Source organism: Mobula hypostoma, chromosome X1 (genome assembly GCF_963921235.1).
Source record: "Mobula hypostoma chromosome X1, sMobHyp1.1, whole genome shotgun sequence".
NCBI lineage: Eukaryota > Metazoa > Chordata > Chondrichthyes > Myliobatiformes > Myliobatidae > Mobula > Mobula hypostoma.
The window spans coordinates 60,160,044-60,180,071 of record NC_086128.1 but is presented as its reverse complement, the minus strand read 5'-3'; the positions used below and the strand labels follow the sequence as shown (position 1 = coordinate 60,180,071).

General features: G+C 45.7%; 1 protein-coding gene across 4 annotated transcripts in view; it reads left to right on the top strand.

Moving 5' to 3' along the window:
- The window catches only part of srcin1a (SRC kinase signaling inhibitor 1a), a 578,647-nt gene that overhangs the window by 236,441 nt on the left and 322,178 nt on the right, over positions 1 to 20,028 (top strand). For all 4 annotated transcript variants that reach the window (XM_063037434.1, XM_063037430.1, XM_063037435.1 and 1 more), the window contains exon 4: positions 11,455 to 11,738. In XM_063037434.1, coding sequence (XP_062893504.1) covers positions 11,455 to 11,738 — 284 coding nt within the window. The remainder of the gene's footprint in view (positions 1 to 11,454; positions 11,739 to 20,028) is intronic.

Here is a 20,028-nt window from a genome sequence, read left to right as displayed (position 1 = left end):
AAGTATTGAGTACAGGAGTTGGGATATTATGTTGAAGTTCTATAAGACATTGGTGAGGCCTAATTTACAATATTGTGTGCAGTCTGGTCACTTATCTACAGGAAGGATATCAATGGGATTGAAAGTGTGCAGAAAAGGATGTTACTTGGACTTGAGCAGCTGAGTTAAAGGGAAAGGTCAACTAGGCTAGGACTTTACACCCTGGAGCCTAGGAGGAGGAGGAGAGATTTAATAGAAGTATACAAAATTATGAGCAGTATAGATTGGGTAAATGCAAACAGGCTTTTTCCACTGAGGTTGGGTGAGACAAGGTCATAGGTTAAGTGTGAAAGGTGAGATGTTTAAGGGGAACATGAGGGGGAACTTCTTCACTCAGAGGATGGTGAGAGTTTGGAACCAGCTGCCAGCAGAAGTGATGGATGTGGGTCCAATTTCAACATTTAAGAGAAGTTTGGATTTGTACATGGATGGGAGAGTGATAGAGGCTATAGTCCAGGTGCAGGTTGATGGGACTAGACAGAATAACAGTTCAGCCTTGAAAACATTGGGATACGGAGCAAGAGGAGCCTACGGCTGCAGTCATGTGAGAAAGCTTCTGCTCTAAGATTGGCAGCTACATTGGTGAACAATCCCGGGAACGGAAATGCCGGCAAAAATGGTGGATGCAGCCCAGTCCATCACAGGAAAGGCCATTCCCACCATTGAGCACATCTGCAGGGAGCACTGCCATGGGAGGGCAGCATACATCATCAAAGATCGCCACCGTCCATGCTGCCATCAGAAGACGGTACAGGAACTTCACGACCCACACAACCAAGTTCAAGAACAGTTATTACCCTTCAACAATCAGAGTCCTGGACCAGCGTGAATAACCTCACTCACTTCGGCTCTGAACTGATTCCACAACTGTCAGGGACTCTTCAACTATGTTCTCCATATTATCAATTTACTTTTTTCTATAAGTTCTCTTCTTTTACACATTGGTTGTTTGTCAGTATTTGTGTGGAGTTTTTCATTGATTCTGTTGTATCTCTTTGTTCTACTGTGAATGCCCACAAGAAAACAAATTTCAAGGTAGTATATAGCTACATATATGTTCTTTGATAATAAGTCTACATTGAACTATATTTTCCTTATCATGGGGTCCTAATTTTGGCAATTGTTTTGTCTTGCGGTGTTGCTCGGTTCACCCCACAATAAGTGTTAAATAATCCTGGCAGCAAAGCACCCTCTTGCTCCCCGCACAGGCCTGGAGAACTCATTACAGTACCCCTCCACCCCCATGGCTGGCACCTGACAGCCCAGGGAGACCTGGGGAACATGAGATCCAGGGACTACAGGAAACAGGGCTGGTAAACTCGAGCCAACTCTGGTAAACTTGAGAAAGACCTGGTAAGCTCATTATACAAGCATTGGAAATGTTGTGATCAGGAGCGAGAGGACCCTAAGACACCAGTCATGTGATGTATGTAGCTTCTTCTCTAGAGTTGTGATGCACCTTCAATTACTCCAAAAGACTGGAAGTAGAGTAAATACTGAAAGGCTTTTATTTGCAGTAAAATGTGACCTCCAGCATGCAGAGTGTCTGCCCTTGGACTGAGGGGAGAAGCCAAGGCCCAATCGTCTTTATTCAGGGGTCTGTGGGAGGAGCCACAGGGGCAGTCAGCAGAGGGGCATGTCCAGACAGGTAACCCAGTTACAACATATATATATGGTTTACCACAAGTTGGCAGCCATGTTAGTGAAAGTCTGGCTTCTTACACTGCACGTTCGTCACCAGGACGTCTAATTTGCAATTTTCTGCACACACTGAAAAAAACTTGAGAAAACGAAAAATGATTTGTCATGACTCTTAGTGGAATCTGGGGTCAGGCTAAATGTTTTACCAATGCAAGAGAAAATAGCCCAGTTTAAACAACGTGTCATCCCTGAGCGCTTGTCCTTTCTTGGATTTATCTGTTTCTCTCTATCAGCAGCAGCCAGAGCTGTGTGGGTGATGCACTCATTCTGGTAGAAACCTAAATCCTCACTTTGTAGCTTATCACCTTTCAGCAGAAGTTGCTTCATCTCAACTTGTTTGCCTTTTCATTGTGTAGATATTAATGGTGCAGAACGTTGATCCTTTGGCCACCTCTCGCAGTCGGGCTGTCTGAGAGAACACCTTATAATCTCAAAATGATTGGAGGAAAGTATAGGGGGGATGTCAGAGGTACGTTCTTCACACAAAGAATGGTTGGTGCTTGTCAGGGTGGTGGTAGAGGCAGGTATATTAGGACCTTTTAAGAAACTCTTAGACATATGGATGATAGAAAATGGAGGGCTAGCCAGGAGGGAAGGGTTAGATTGAACTTAAAGTAGGTTTAAAGGTTGGCACAACATCATGGCTTGTGCTGAGCTGTAATGTTCTACGTTCACCAGTTGAATCACACCCCCATATTTTTATCTTTGCAAGAATCTTTTGAAGTAGTTCACTTCAAACGTACACATTAATGTCTTTTGGAATCTCCAGTGAAATCTAACACAAGTATGTAAGGAATTAGTCCTTACTCTTAATAATTTTTCCTTTAGCTCCTCCCACTTCCTTCAAACTAAAGGTGTAGCTATGGGCACCTGTATGGGTCCTAGCTATGCCTGCCTTTTTGTTGGCTTTGTGGAACAATCTATGTTCCAAGCCTATGCTGGTATCTGTCCCCCACTTTTCCTTCGCTACATCGACGACTGCATTGGCGCTGCTTCCTGCACGCATGCTGAGCTCGTTGGCTTCATTAACTTTGCCTTCAACTTTCACCATGCCCTCAAGTTTACCTGGTCCATTTCCGACACCTCCCTCCCCTTTCTTGATCTTTCTGTCTCTGTCTCTGGAGACAGCTTATCTACTGATGTCTACTACAAGCCTACGGACTCTCACAGCTATCTGGACTATTCCTCTTCTCACCCTGTCTCTTGCAAAAGTGCCATCCCCTTCTCGCAATTCCTCCGTCTCCGCCGCATCTGCTCTCAGGATGAGGCTTTTCATTCCAGGACGAAAGAGATGTCCTTTTTTAAAGAACGGGGCTTCCCTTCTTCCACCATCAACTCTGCTCTCAAACGCATCTCCCCCATTTCACGCACATCTGCTCTCACTCCATCCTCCCGCCACCCCACTTAGGAATAGGGTTCCCCTTGTCCTCACCTACCACCCCACCAGCCTCCAGGTCCAACATATAATTCTCCGTAACTTCCGCCACCTCCAACGGGATCCCACTACTAAGCACATCTTTCCCTTCCCCGCCCCCCTGCTTTCCGCAGGGATCGCTCCCTATGCGACTCCCTTGTCCATTCATCCCCCCCACCCTTTCCCACCGATCTCCCTCCCGGCACTTATCCTTGTAAGCGGAACAAATGCTACACATGCCCTTACACTTCCTCACTCACTACCATTCAGGGCCCCAGACAGTCCTTCCAGCTGAGGCGACGCTAGGCGACACTTCATCTGTGAGTCGGCTGGGGTGATATACTGCGTCCGGTGCTCCTGATGTGGCCTTCTATATATTGGCGAGACCTGACGCAGGCTGGGAGATCGTTTTGCTGAACACCTATGCTCTGTCCGCCAGAGAAAGCAGGATCTCCCAGTGGCCACACATTTTAATTCCACATCCCATTCCCATTCTGACATGTCTATCCACGGCCTCTTCTACTGTAAAGATGAAGCCACACTCAGGTTGGAGGAACAACACCTTATATTCCATCTGGGTAGCCTCCAACCTGATGGCATGAACATTGACTTCTCTAACTTCCGTTAATGCCCCACCTCCCCTTCGTACCCCATCCGTTATTTATTTTTTTTATTATTATTAATTTTTTTTCTCTTTCTCCTTTTTCTCCCTCTGTCCCTCTCACTATACTCCTTGCCCATTCTCTGGGTTTCCCCCCTCCCCCTTTCTTTCTCCCTGGGCCTCCCATCCCATGATCCTCTCATATCCCTTTTGCCAATCAACTTTCCAGCTCTTGGCTCCATATCTCCCCCTCCTGTCTTCTCCTATCATTTTGGATCTCCCCCTCCCCCCCCACTTTCAAATCTCTTACTAGTTCTTCTTTCAGTTAGTCCTGACGAAGGGTCTCAGCCTGAAACGTCGACTGTACCTCTTCCTAGAGATGCTGCCTGGCCTGCTGCGTTCACCAGCAACTTTTATGTATGTCAGGCAGTTCATTGTGGACCAATGCAATTATCACACCACAAGAAGATAGGACCAGGAGTAATCAACCTGCTCCATCAAGATCAAGTTACAAGGGGTATAGATAAGGTAAATACAAACAGGCTTTTTCCACTGAGGTCATGTGGAACTACATGTAGAGGGCATAGGTTAAGGGTGACAGGTGAAATGTTTAAGGGAAACATGAGGGGAAACTTCTTCACTCAGTGGGTGGTGAGAGAGTGGAATGAGCTGCCAGCTCAAGTGGTGGACGCAGGTTTGATTTCAATGTTTAAGAGAAGTTTGGGTAGGTGCATGGATGAGAGAGGTATGGAGGGCTATGATCCGGGTGCAGGTCTTTGGGAGTAGGCAGTTTAAATAGTTCTGCATGGACTAGATGGGCTAAAGGGTATGTTTCTGTATGACTCTAATCAGAAGAGTAGGAATGAAAAGTTGCTTTTGAACTTCTGAACTCTGGTCCCCTTACTTCAAAGTCAAGCCAAAGTAACTTTATTATCAAAGTAGGTATATATCACTGTATACTGCATTGAGATTCATAATGATAAACTCAATCTCACAATCCACCTCGTCATGGCCCTTGCACTTTATTTGTCTACGTTCACTTCATTTTCTTGTAAATTTTACACTATACTCTGCAATCTGCTACTTCTTTATCCCTTGTACACCACCTCAAAGTGATCTGTATGAATGTCATACAGAATAAAGCTTTTCACTGTACCTGGATATGTGTGACAATAATAAACCAATTAACAGTTACGATCCTGAATTAAGACCCCCCCCCCCAGTGTGATTGCAGTGGGTGCTCAGCAGAGGGAGCCTGGGCCTGGAGGTAATTCTACCAGCACACTCAAAATGTTGGAGGAACTCAGTCGGTCAGGCAGCAACTGTGGCTGGGAATGAACAGTCGATGCATTGGGCCAAGACCTGATACATCATCAGGACTGGAATCCAACATAAGACAGTGGGGAGAGGGAAAGGAGGACAAATTGGCTGATGACAGGTGAGATCAGGTGAGGAGGAAGGTGGGTGTGTGGGGGAGGTGCTGGTGAAGTAAGAAACTGGAAGGTGATAGGTGGAAGAGGTAAAGACAAGAAGAATTCTGATAGGAGAAGAAAGTGGACAATGAAAGAAAGAGAAGAGATGGTGGAACTAGAGGACGGTATTGAGCAGGTAAGTAGATGAGAAGGGGTGAGAGGGTAACCAGATTGGGGAATGAAAAAAAGAGAGAAGGAGGGAGGCAGAAGAGATTAGCAGAATTTAGAGAAATTAATGTTTATGCCATCAGGCTGGAGGCTACCCAGATGGAAAGGAATTAATTGTTATCTTTTAATCAATACCATTTGAGCCCAATTCCACAATGCATGGTAACCAGCTGATACCCAAAGGGCAACTGATAGCCACAGGATCAGAATGACTGGTTTCAAACCCTCCAGTCTTGCTCTGATTTCTGGGAATGAAAAGTGCAATTTAGGGACAAAAAAGTACTGACATGATTTTCTTTTTAATACTATTGTTTAATAATTGTAGAGATAATGAATATGGGAAGAAGAAATCTTTGGTTGATAGTGAAAAAATACACAGTATTGGCTTTCCTGATTGGTACAGGAAGTGGGGGGGGCAGTAAGATGATTGACAAGTTGGGTGACCAATAGAAAAGCTTTAAGGCATGGGAGGGGTCATATGATGACTCCCATGAGTTGGAAGACTGACCTGTTGGATGTGAGGGGAGAGTAAAGGAATTGGCTGGAAAATGTCTCTTCAAATATCACTGTGACCTTGTGCTGATTGACTTACAACCTGAAACCTCAGAGGGTGTCAGTGCCTCTGTTTATTACTGCCGTCCTTCTCAACTTATTCTGTACGTCCTTGTCTATTCCTCCCCAAGTCCTTTCCAGAATGCCAAAACCTCACCATCCTGTGTTCACGAGGCTCCTTGACTGTTTCCCTTGAATTTTGCCTCCGCACAGCCCCCATCCCACTCACTGTCTGATATCCATTCAGCCAAAAAACATCCAGTCATGTTGCTCCCTCAAAGTCAGATACTACAGAAATGTAAGTTGTTATTGCACGGAGCCGCGTTACTTTGTGACTGTGGCTGCATAGGATGTGCTTAGTTTGTTCAAAATTAATCAACGGTTTTTTACAGCATTCCATTATCTTGTACATTCCCCAGGCCTGTCTGGTGAATCAGCTTTTTTTCTGTCTGCTGATAAGAGCCTGTGTCCTTGTAATCATTGACGTCTTTTTCTTAACTGACCCTTGTTATTTTTGTATCCATCCACTTGTAGGAAGAGAAAAATCTTTTAGCAAGCAGTAATGCTCTGTCAAATATTTCTATTTTGACAGATAGAGTGGTTTTTCAGATTGGTGGAACTCGTGCTCTGGATGTAATAGACTCTGATAACTGTGCATCTTTAGAAATATATGGTGTGTTGCATGAAAAGGAGTTGCATTAATGTACTCTGGTGAGTGGTGAAGGGAGCTGTGACTGGCCCCTGAATAAGTAAACCAATGAACAGTAGCGGCAATTGAAGGAGACACCAATATTTAAAGTGTATTCTATTTACTGAGATTATTTATTTAGTGTTACGGAGTGAACAGGCCCTTCCGGCCCAACAAGCCTTGCTGCCTAGCAACCACCTATTTAACACTAACCTTATCACAGGACAATTTACAATGACCTAATAACTGGTACATCTTTGGACTGTGGGAGGAAATCCACACAGTCACAGGGAGAACATACAAACTCCATACAGAAGGCAACAGAATTGAACAGTGCAATAGTGTGTCGCACTAACTGCTATGCTACCATGGCACTCTTTAATTTAGGACTCAGTCGCCATTGTAAACATTTTCTCTGTTTTATTTTGTCAGGATCCCATAATTTTAAAGGATTCATTTAGGGCACTCCTCAGCCTTTGTACCTTCTACAACAATTAACTATATTCCAGGATTTCCAGGCTTCTATATTCCAAGTTAGCTTTGATCAGGAGATGTATTTATGGTTGGCTGTCTATTTCCTTTTGAAATACACACAGGAGTGAAACCCAATGTGGTCTTCTGCTGCTGTAGACCATCCACATTGAGGTTCGATGTGTTGTGTATTCCAAGATGCTCCTGTACACACCACTGTTGTAACACATGATTATTTGAGTTACTGTTGCCTTCTTGTCAGTGTTTTCACCCATAGAACAGCCACTCACTGGATGTTTTGGTTTTTCGCATCATTCTCTGCAAACTCTAGAGACTGTTGTGCATGGAAATCCTAGGAGATCAGCAGTTTCTGAGATACTCAAACCACCCCATCTGGCACCATCCCATGGTCAAAGTCACTTAGATCACATTTTTTCCCCATCCTGATGTCTGGTCTGAACAACAACTGAACCTCTTGACCATATCTGCATGCTTTTATGCATTGAGTTGCTGCCACATGATTGGCTGATCAGAGTATCGAGCAGGTGTACCTAATAAAGTGGCCACTGAGTGTTGGATTTATTTTTGGCAATTGTATGATCTCATCTCCAGTCTTTCTCATTGTTTCTTAACGTTTTTCTACAACAAGATAAAAGCATATAGAAACCATATCTAATACAGCCCAGCCATGTGTCAGGACCCTTGTTTATCTCAGCTGTACAGACTGAACTGAAGCAAAACATGCCTTTAAGCGACACACAAAAATTGCTGGTGAACGCAGCAGGCCAGGCAGCATCTCTAGGAAGAGGTACAGTCGACGTTTCGGGCCGAGACCCTTCGTCAGGACTAACTGAAGGAAGAGTGAGTAAGGGATTTGAAAGTTGGAGGGGGAAGGGGAGATCCAAAATGATAGGAGAAGACAGGAGGGGGAGGGATGGAGCCAAGAGCTGGACAGGTGATTGGCAAAGGGGATATGAGAGGATCATGGGACAGGAGATCCGGAGAGAAAGACAAGGGGGGGGGGGTATAGTGAGAGGGATGCTGCCTGGCCTGCTGCATTCACCAGCAAGTTTTATGTGTGTCGCTTGAAATTCCAGCATCTGCAGATTTCCTCGTGTTTGCATTTTTAAAAACATGCCTTTATTTTGTTTTCTGTCAGGATTGTGAGTTTATCCATTTGGAAGCAACTTGTTACTCTGGCAATGTAGTCTGAATCTTGCAGCTGTAACCCCTTCCAGCACCATGTAATTTTAATGAGGAGATTTGGTATGCCACCAAAGACTGTAACAAATTTCTATGGAGAGCACTCTGAAGGATCAGAAAAAACTGCAGAGGGTTGTAAACTCAGCCAGCTCCATCATGGGTACTGGCCTTCCCACCAAAAGACGTGCCTCAAAAAGGCAGCATCCATCGTTAAGGACCCCTGCCCCCACCCAGGATATGATCTCTTTTTATTGCTACCATCACGGTGGAGGTACAGGAGCCTGAAGATGCAAACTCAATGTTATAGGAACCGCTTGTTCATCTCCACCATCAGATTAGTGTGTTACAGCAGTGTAATAGTTAACACAACGCTTTTCAGTACCTGCAACCCAGGTTGAATTCCTGCTGCCGTTTGTACGTTCCACCTGTGACTGCGTGGGTTTCCTCCGGGTGTTCTGGTTTCCTCCCACAGTCCAAAGACATTGGTAGGTTAGTTGGTCATTGTCTCCAGAATAGGCTAGGATTAAATCGAGAGTAGCTGGGTGGTGTAGCTCAAAGGGCCAGAAGGGCCTATTCCGCACTGTATCTCAATAAATAAGTAAGTAAAATAACTGAACAGCCCATGAAAGCTACTGTACTTCTTGCTCTATTTTTGCACATATAATTTTAACTGATAGTCGTTTTTTTAAGTACTGCACTGTACTGTTGCTGCAAAACTACAAATTCACCACATATAGATAGATAGATAGATATACTTTATTAATCCCGAGGGAAATTTGGTTTTGTTACAGCCGCACCAACCAAGAATAGAGCGTAAATATAGCAATACAAAAAACCCCAACAATCAAACACCAAAATGCAAACTATGCCAGATGGAAAATAAGTCCAGGACCAGTCTATTGGCTCAGGGTGTCTGACCCTCCACGGGAGGAGCTGCACGTTCGATGGCCACAGGCAAGAACGACCTCCCGTGCCGCCAAGTGTTGTATTACGGTGGAATGTGGCCGAAGTCCAGCAGTAAAAAGTTCAATATCCAGTCTGCAAACACGTTCCTCGATCGTAATATACCCGGGATTGCACCATCCGTTGTTAGCCAGAACAGTAAGCACCCAACTCCTTTACGCTTACCGCTCTCAGTGCACTTCCGGTCAGCCAGAACGGTATTACCCACCAAACTCCTCTTCTCCAAAAGTCTCTGTTGTCTCGACCCAGTCCTCTTTCCTCGGCTTTGTGATCCCCCTCTGTGTGTTTTCCTCCAGATTTCAGCAGGGGTGCCACCGCTCTGTTCACTAAGCCGGCCGGTGTTTGCTGGTCTGTGGAATACACAATGTCGGTGATATGTGGTCTGATTCTGATCTGGTGAAGGAGGATGTTGTGTGGCGATTAGAGGGCAGAGATACTTGCGGCATTTTGTGGCTGGTTTAATGTTAGACTGGGAGCGGACACATAGAGGAGTGAAATGTGCTAGCAAGTGGTACTCTAGCAGTGGAATCGTTCAAAGAGATATTTATATTTCATCAGTAGTTCTCAGCAAGAATTACATGTAACATATGTAGAAAGCTGTTTAGCTTAAGAGGGAATATCAGTGAGAATTGGTTGAAGTAATTGTTGAGGTATTGCTGAGTGATGTTGAAAATGCTGTACATGAGGGTGTTTTTCTAGGGACTAGGGGGGTCACCTGCTGGCCGAAGGGTGACAAAATATGCTTCCCACCATGAACATACTTCCAACTCCCAGTCTCCGCTTGCACATTAGGGTGGAGCTTGTCTTGGTCAGAGACCACGGAAAGGTACGGCACAGTCCAAGCCCTTCAGCCCTCGGTGTTGTGCCAGCCTACAGTATATAAACCTACTCCACGATTGACCTGACCCTTCACTTCTACACAGCCTACAACCCAATATTTACCTATGTGCACCTCTAGCAAGTCAACTCTCAACCTCCTTTGCTCCAAAGAAATAAAAAGCCGTCGCCTGCTTGGCCTTCCCTCATAAGACATTTTGACCCAATATGCTGGCAATTCCTTTCTCCCCCACAGATGCTGCTTGATCAATCTAACTCTTCCCTCCCACTTAACCCTCCATTTCTCTGTCATCCACGTGCCAGTCTAAGAGTCTCTTGAATGTCCATATTGTATCAGCCTCTACCATTACTCCTGGGAGTGCGTTCCATGCACCCACCATTATCTGTGTTTTTAAAAAAAACCTCTAACATCTCCCCCAAACTTTCCTCCACTCACCCTAAGCGGATGTTCTGTGGTATTGACCATTGTCACCCTGGGAGAAAGGAACTGGCTGTCCACTATCCATGCCTTTCATAGTCTCATATAATACACCTGTATTAAGTTGCCTCTCATCCTCTGTCCCTCCAGCTCCTTCAATCTTTCCTTCTGTCTCTGCCTGAGTCTGGAGACAGACCCTTCATCCCAGTCGGTCCGTGCCAAACAAGATGCTCATCTAAGCTGGTCTTGTTTACCTCCGGAATACAACTGTTTAGAAACTGGAAGACTTTCATGGTCCCAACTGCCCTGCGGTTGATAATTTGGTCTTGCCTGACCTTATCCCTGCTACCATTCTGACCAAAGGCCCAGCATCCTCCCTGAGGTTGGGCGCAAGTGCTCCCATAAGACATAGAAGCAGAATTAGTCCAGTCAGCCCATCGAGTCTGCTCTGCCATTCCATCATGGCTGATTTATTTTCCCTCTCAACCCCATTCTCCTGCCTTCTCCCTGTAACCTTTGATGCCCTGATTAATCAAGAATCTATCAACCTCTGCTTTAAATATACCCAATGACTTAGCCTCCACAGCCATCTGTGACAATGAATTCCACAGATTCACCACCCTTTTCTTAAAGAAATTCCTCCTATCTGTGTTTTAAAGGGCTGTCCTTATATTCTGAGGCTGTGCCTTCTGGTCCTAGACTCCCCCACTATAGGAAACATCCTCTCCATGTCCACTCTATCTAGGCCTTTCAATATTCAATAGGTTTCAATGAGACTCCCCACTCATTCTTCTAAACTCCCAAGAGTACAGGCCCAGAGCATCAAATGTTCCTCATACCCTCTCATTCCCAGTCTGGGATGTGGCCAATGGCCTGAAGCAACACGAGTGCTCTCAGTGACCTGTCTCTTCTGGTTCCCCTCTGCAGATTCGGACAAGTCCAGCTCGCACATGATCTCCGCAGATGATGCCGAGTACCCCAGAGAGTACCGAACCCTGGGGAACGGTACCCGGCGCTTTTCCAACGTGGGCTTGGTACACACCTCGGAGCGGCGGCACACAGTCATCGCCGCGCAAAGCCTGGAGGCTCTCACTGGCATGCAGAAGTCGGACATGGAGAGGAAGAGGGAGGCATTCCTGGATCACCTGAAGCACAAGTATCCTCACCACGCCACCGCAATTCGAGGGCAACAGGAACGCCTCAGGGAACAGGTATTACCACTTATTGAATGCTGTGGGGGGTGGGGAGGGGGGTCAGTGGTGTTGCATAAGCAATTATAAACCTTATAACTTACAACTGATTATATATTAAATATCCATCAAAGTTGCTGGTGAACGCAGCAGGCCAAGCAGCATCTATAGGAAGAGGCGCAGTCGACGTTTCAGGCCGAGACCCTTCGTCAGGACTAACTGAAGGAAGAGTGAGTAAGGGATTTGAAAGCTGGAGGGGGAGGGGGAGATGCAAAATGATAGGAGAAGACAGGAGGGGGAGGGATGGAGCCGAGAGCTGGACAGGTGATAGGCAAAAGGGGATACGAGAGGATCATGGGACAGGAGGCCTAGGGAGAAAGACGGGGGGGGGGTGACCCAGAGGATGGGCAAGAGGTATATTTAGAGGGACAGAGGGAGAAAAAGGAGAGTGAGAGAAAGAATGTGTGCAAAAAAATGAGTAACAGCTGGGGTACGAGGGGGAGGTGGGGCCTAGCGGAAGTTAGAGAAGTCAATGTTCATGCCATCAGGTTGGAGGCTACCCAGACGGAATATAAGGTGTTGTTCCTCCAACCTGAGTGTGGCTTCATCTTTACAGTAGAGGAGGCCGTGGATAGACATGTCAGAATGGGAATGGGATGTGGAATTAAAATGTGTGGCCACTGGGAGATCCTGCTTTCTCTGGCGGACAGAGCGTAGATGTTCAGCAAAGCGGTCTCCCAGTCTGCGTCGGGTCTCACCAATATATAAAAGGCCACATCGGGAGCACCGGACGCAGTATATCACCCCAGTCGACTCACAGGTGAAGTGATGCCTCACCTGGAAGGACTGTTTGGGGCCCTGAATGGTGGTAAGGGAGGAAGTGTAAGGGCATGTGTAGCACTTGTTCCGCTTACACGGATAAGTGCCAGGAGGGAGATCAGTGGGGAGGGATGGGGGGGACGAATGGACAAGGGAGTTGTGTAGGGAGCGATCCCTGCGGAATGCAGAGAGAGAGGGGGAGGGAAAGATGTGCTTAGTGGTGGGATCCCGTTGGAGGTGGCGGAAGTTACGGAGAATAATATGTTGGACCCAGAGGCTGGTGGGGTGGTAGGTGAGGACCAGGGGAACCCTATTCCTAGTGGGGTGGTGGGAGGATGGAGTGAGAGCAGATGTACGTGAAATGGAGGAGATGCGTTTAAGAGCAGAGTTGATAGTGGAGGAAGGGAAGCCCCTTTCTTTAAAAAATGAAGACATCTCCCTCGTCCTAGAATGAAAAGCCTCATCCTGAGAGCAGATGCGGCGGAGACGGAGGAATTGCGAGATATATTAAACATCCTGGTTTGGATTTGGTTTTTTTTAGTGAGTTCATGTTTTGTTTGTTTTTATCTGGGACCCGCTGTGACTGACTATAACTGTACCACACAGAAGTTGTAACTGGGAAATCTAAGTCTTTATTCACACAGCAAACCTCCAGGAGAGAGTGAGTCTAGGAGAATCCAAGAGAATCTCACTCCCTGGACAAGATGTTTTATACAGATAACAATAAACTAATACCTACAGTTTCAATTGCTATAACCACCTACTTAACATTTTGAATATAATTAGGTAAATTTACAGAATTATATACTGTATTTACAATGATAGCTCATCGCACTAGCAGAACCCCTTTGAATATTCAATATTGTTGTCTGTTCCAAAAGCCTCAAAACTCCAGACATTCAAAACGTACCCATTTGTTACAGTGTTGAGGGATGGCTTCATGAATATACAACTAACCGTGTGGGCAACATGGTACTGGAGTGGTCAGCACAATGCTATTACAGTACCAGCGACCCGGGTTCAATTCCCGGCTTATACATTCTCCCTGTGACAACGTGGGTATCTTCTGGGTTTTCTAGCTTCCTCCCACAGTCCAAAGACGCACCATTTGGTATGTTATTTGGGCATTATCAATTGTCCCGTGATTAGGCTAAGATTAAATTGGGGAATTGCAGGGTCAGAAGGGCCTATTCCACGCTGTATCACAGTAAACAAATATAATAACCAAATAAACCATAAGGTTAAGTGCAAGACAGATCTGTCCTGAACTGTGCATTAAGTGGCAGAATGCGCCTTCAACAATTGAAAATTGCAGGTCCTGTTGTCTTCCCCTATGTAGCTTCAATGGGACAGAAGCCGAAAATCCCACACTCAGCGATTGGTGTCACTAACCTCAAAGTTTTCATTAGAAGTTAAGTCGTGCATGTTTTATTTCCTGCTTCTCATTTTAGTTCATCTATAATTATCCTATCCATAATGCTGCAATTCCAGAATCATCCCTAACAGAACCTAAGCTTAAAAGTGATTAATACTGGGTCCTAAATGCTGAGTAGGTTAATTGGTCATTGTAACTTGTCCCATGATTAGGTTAGGGTTGAAATCGGGCTTGTTGGGGGTTGCTGGGGCTGGAAGGGCCTACTCCACACTGTATCTCTAAAATAAAATAAAATAAAAGTTCCCATTGCACTGTTCTGAAGGAGAAAGAGGGTTGTTATTCCATGTCCTGGGCAGTGTGAATTATCAGTTTGTTACTGCGTGTTGGAGATGGCTGTGTGTTCTCCACATTGTCACCAGTGACTGCAATTCCAAAGTGTTTCTTCTTCTTCTTAGCCCATCACCCCTACTGGGTCAAAGGTCACCAACAGCAGCTTGGCAGAGTCCTCTGTCCTGGGCCGATAGAAGGTTGATTGGTCCTGTGGCTTCTGCTTTCACCACACAACTTCATACGATTTCTAGTCGAAGATCCTTCCTCTCCCTGGGATGAGGCCTTTGGAGCTTCTGTTGGCATTTCTACAGCTCTGTGTTTTTACAAGATGGGGTTGCTGGCCCTTTGCTCAAGCCTCCTTCTTTCACAGCCGGACTTGGCACCATCCATGACAGAGTTCCAAAGTGCTTCAGTGTCTTGAAAGAGACACAAAGGCACTATAGAAATGCAAGGCTTCTGTGGTTTGGGAAAACTGCCGAGCTAATGAAAGTTCCTCTCAAGATATCCATTAAATTCTAAGCACAAGCGATTCTGCGGATACTGGAAATCCAGATTAACACATACGAAATGCTAAAGGAGCTCAGCAAGTGGGGCAGCATCCATGGAGAAGATTAAAGAGTTGGCGTTTCCATCTATTGAGTTGCTGCGCACTACTGAGGAGTCAGCATAGGGAGGACATGGAGCAGTGTCCGAACACCTGAAAAATGTAGACAAATACCTTTAATCATAAAGATCCATTTTTTACTGTGGTTTCCTATGACTCTAAATACCTCTCCCTGCTTCTGTGGGCTGAAGCAAATGGAGGTGATGTCTCCCTGTGAGTAACATCTGCAATGCAGCTGACAGCAGGGAACTCTGCGATGTGGCGGCGATCAGTAGCAGGTGGTGAGATGTTCCAGCGGCCAGAATGATGAGAACGATCATGATAGGAACTAGGAAGAATTGTTGAATTCTGACGTTTTTAACCCAAGGTCTTTTGGAAATCAAGAAGGAGGCACAAAACCTGTTGCTTCATGTTCATTTTATTAAGTAAAACCGCTTTTTACCAGGCGTCTCTAGAGACACGGCTCGTTAGCCCCTCGATAACAGCCACCGGACTCAGCGATGAGAACACCACCTTTTACAGACTCCGCACATCTAGGGTCGATGTGACCTGGGTCCCACCAAACCCAGGAAGTTGGGATGTCTCGCCCACCGAACCTTGATCTGTGTGAATACTATGTAACTACTACCCCCATGCAATTAATCGTTGGCAAGAAATAACAGATCATGACTGCATACAATTATAAACTATACAAACAAATGTCAGGTTTATCAAACGGTTAGTAAGAAAAAGAAAAGAAAAAAAAAATAAAAGGGCCCATCACAGTTAACCCAGTCCAAATGTGCACAAAGTTGGAGCTCATCTTGAAGTTGTTCTTAACTCTCGAGCTGGAACCATGGTCTGCAGGAAAGCACACACCAACTTCCGACTGTCACTCAAAATCCACCTCGAACAAATGGGCTCCCTGACAGGAGTATTGGTCCTTCCTTCTTGAAGCCATTCATCTGCACAAAGCACCTTGTGCAACAGGGACAGCATCCTCAGCCATCTTCCCTCCTGTTTTCTCCCAGCTTCTGCCAAAAAGATCTTGATCCACACCAGTGTCCGTTGCAAAAACCTCTCTGCCCACCATTCTCTAGAACCTTCCCCCAGTTCCACTATCCTGATTGGCTGACACAACATTCCCAAGTTGAACCACATAGCTCCTTATCTTTAGCTCAAGTGCAAACATCCTAAAAGCAGAACAGACTGCTCTTGCAGAACTGCTAAAATGAAAAATATTATAGCATAGCAATAAAAATCTTAACCCCACCAAAAATAGTCATGTCTTCATGACTTTGAAATTTACCAACCCATCCTTAATGACATTTCTCAAAGGAATTTTGTGATGTCATGACCTCCAATCCATTTGTAAATGGTAGTGACATCTCTCACTAGGGGGATAGACGCAACAATCTGTTACCCCTGTGCTTCATAGGCCAGCCTGTGTGGAGGTTTCCTGACACTTTGAGACCTCCTTATCCTATCTTCAGCTCCTCCAGCTTCAACCACCCCTTGTGACCCTTCCTGTCTAGGAGAGTATGCCTCCCCATCTATCATTTATCTCTTCCAGCAACTCAGTACCCCACTCTATGACTGAACTTCCTTCAGTTTAAGCAGGTGCTGCCAAACATCTCCAAGCTCCACTGGTGCTGACCGGCAAGACATCTCTCGGAAAGGGGTGTCCTCAGTCAGTGTAATAGTGCGGCAAGTACTCCTGGAGTAATCAAATTGACAGTGACAGGTTTAGACAGGGTGTATCACAGTTCCTCATTTCTGCTCATCATGCTTCTTAGGAGGAACTTGCACCTTCTCCAAAACAGCTCTGAACACAGGGTGAAATGGACAAGGTTTTCAAAAAGTTCTATCTATTTCTCTCCTTGCTTGCTCCCATGAGCCTTCTCACAGTGGAAGTATTTGTTCCCACAAAAGTGGAAGCTCCACCCCTTTGACCCGATCTGGGCAGCCCAACACTAGTCTGTCAATAGTCTCAGTTACTCCAACATCTGCTTCTGAAAACTCCAGTTTCAATAAGTAGCCATCGTATGGGTACTCATCAGTACTAAGCCCTGAATCTCTAGGGCACTAAGTGGCGTCAATGGTAAATGCGTCAAATACCGGTTGTAAAAGGATCTATAAAGCAAAGTAGCTTGAGAACCTGTGTCAAGTACAGCTCTGGCATAAACACCTTTAATCCATATGGTTACATCAGAGTTTGGTCCCACTAAACCTTCAGGAATAGTGTTTTGTATTTCAGTATTTCCCTTGATAAACTGATAGGAACGTGTCCTCGCTGACACGTCAGCCCATTCCCTAACTGGGTCCCTCCATAGTTTTACCTCTTCGCTGTTTGATTAATCACTAATTTACCTTCTGAAGATTTTCCTCTCCTTCACACTCCCGCTTGAAATGTCAATCTTCTCCACAGTTGTAACAGAAAATACCAGTCACTTCCGTGCTCAGTAGCAGCCCTCCCTTTAGTACATCCCACCAGTAGACCCAGCTTCCTATCGGCTTTGTTATGCTTGGTGGCAGCACCAGCCAATGTCATCCAAAATACCTTATCTCTCAGATCTTTCATGACATCTTGCAAAATGCCCACTTGTGTGGCATCAGGGGTTGCTTTAGAAACAGAGTCTAACACTGAAGACTTTGCTCTGCTGTCAGAGGTCTCCTGCTCCTCCACCCCATTTTCTTCCTCTCTAATTTCTCTTGGGTAACTCAGTAAAAGATGGAGGAGGGCGCATTTTGGGGATCATTTGCATAGGTAAAGCTATCACGTATGTAACAGCACACTTCTTCACAACTAGCTCCATCCTCAAGCAATTTCTCTCAGACCGCTGAATGCCCCCTTTGTGGCACAAACTCTGTAACAGCTTCTCTAACCTGAAAAGGTAGGCAGACAACTTCTCTCCTTCCTTCTGGAATGTGTGCCTAAACTTCAAACTAAGATCGGTCGGCTGCACTTCCAGCAGTGCCAAAAGCATCTTCCAGAGCCTGCAGGTCATTAGCTACCATGTCTAATGGATTTTCTGCCTTTAGGAACCTCACCCTATCAGCCGCTGGGCCCTTTAAGCTCTCTACCAGACTCTGTTTTTTCGTATTATCTGAGCACTGCCATTGATTCAGTAACTGAGTTGTCTGCTCAGCCCAAACCTCATATTTTTCTTCCTCACTGGGTGTGGGCTTGACCCCAGAGAACACGCCCACCTACAATAACTTTGGCTCCCCACAGATACACTTCTGCATTTATCAACCAGTGATATAATAGTCAAAACAAGCTCAGAATTTAAATCAACCGCTGAAGGACTCATTCGACCTTCCAATTAGACATCTTCTTTCCCTCACTCCGAAGAAACGAGAGCAACTTGTCTTTAAAGTCTCCACCCTCAGCTACGGGAAAATCAATTTGGCACCCTCGCCTACACTCCTCTCTTCTCTAAAAGTACAGACAGCCCTTGGCCCCGCCTCTCCGGGTACCCCAGCCGTAACAGGCAGATCCACTCCTGTCTGAACTAAAACAACACCTTTGCCCACCGTTTGATCAAACTGCCGTTCCATGATCCTAACCTTCTCTAATACTGGAACCCAATTTAAAGCTGTTATCAGCAATTCATCTGGGCAGTGGATATCCACCCCACTCAGAACACAAGCATGTGTTACAGGTAAGCTATTTGAATCACACCAACACTTAATCCCTGTGGCATCCGTCATCATGTATTTTAATAGCTTTCCCAGACAATAGTTTAACAGGCTTAAACACACAAACCACTTAATCAATTCTTAGAGCAATTACACAGTATTCAGCGAATCCAATCCCGCACAAGCCCCCACAATGAAACCCCTTTTTTACCGGCTCATTAGACCCTCGCTAACAACCACCAGACTCAGAGGTGAGAAAACCACTTTTCTCATACTCTAGTATGTCTAAGGTTGATACGACTTGGGTTCCACCAAACCCAGGAAATTGGGATGTCTCGCCCACCCGAATCCCAATCTGTGTGATGTTACGTACCCCGTAACTGGGTTGCCAAACCAGCAGAAATGGATCACTCAGTTGGAGTCTGGAGTACTAGAACTAAGAAAGCTTTATTAAAGAAATAAGCAACACAGTAATCGAAAGGATAATAAATGCAACAGTTCAACAATGATAACCACACATGTGCACAGAATTAAGATAACAGCATCAATCAAGCTCTATCGTTGTCTAGGGGTAAATGACCAAATTTCAAAGCGACTCAAAGTTCAGTCCAGTTTAGTAGTTCAGTTCGCAGTAATCGTTGCCATGGCGATGGACAACGTGGGGGGGGGAGAGAGAGAGAGAACAGGAACAACTGATCATTCAGAACGGCTTCACTCACAGACCAGCGAGATGGCTCACAAGCAGCTTTTGGGCGGGTCCTTGGTGATGTCACCTGAGGTCACCGACTGTGACCCCTCCTCCAGATGCGGTCGATCCTCTGCAGTGAACCCGGCACCCAGGCAAGGGCGGACACACACCGGGTTCCCGCTGATCGTACCTTTCCACCCTGGCCGTTGTCTGATACTTCCCACCGACTCGTAAGAGGCGTACCGCTTCCAGGGTCTCGTTACCTCGGGTGGCGTGTGTCGCCTTAGCAAACCGGTCCCTTTTTATCCCCCTGCTGGGGTATCGCCTGTCCATCACTTCAAACAGTTCAGGGGTCAAAGGGGGGAGCCGCTCCAGACAGCTCTCTCTCCCACGTCCCTTCATTACACATCTCCAGATGCTGCTCCATTGTTCCTTATCTCTCCTTCCCCTGAGGGCAGGTGGCAGACCACTTGCTGATGTCACTGATGCTAACCCAGGCCAGCAAACATCTTAATTTTATGTGTATTCTCGTAACACTTCCCCCCTTTAAGGATTTTTACCGGGAGGTAAAAATTACAAACATGACTACATTATTTGATACATACACAATATACATCTTTATCAGCTATTTGGCTAACACAGCGAGTTTGAAGCTGTCAACACCTTGACAGACAGTCATCACATTTTCTGTTCCCTTTACACGTGTTATTAATAATCCCTTAGACCAGGCTCCAACTCAGCAAACTTCACAGTGGCCAAAAACACTGATGAATTGCGACCAATGTAACCTCTCATTTGGTTTTGTCCCGGACCACAACAACAAGGGTCGTCCCATTCCGACTCAATTTTCTCTCGCAAGGGCTTAGTAGGAGGG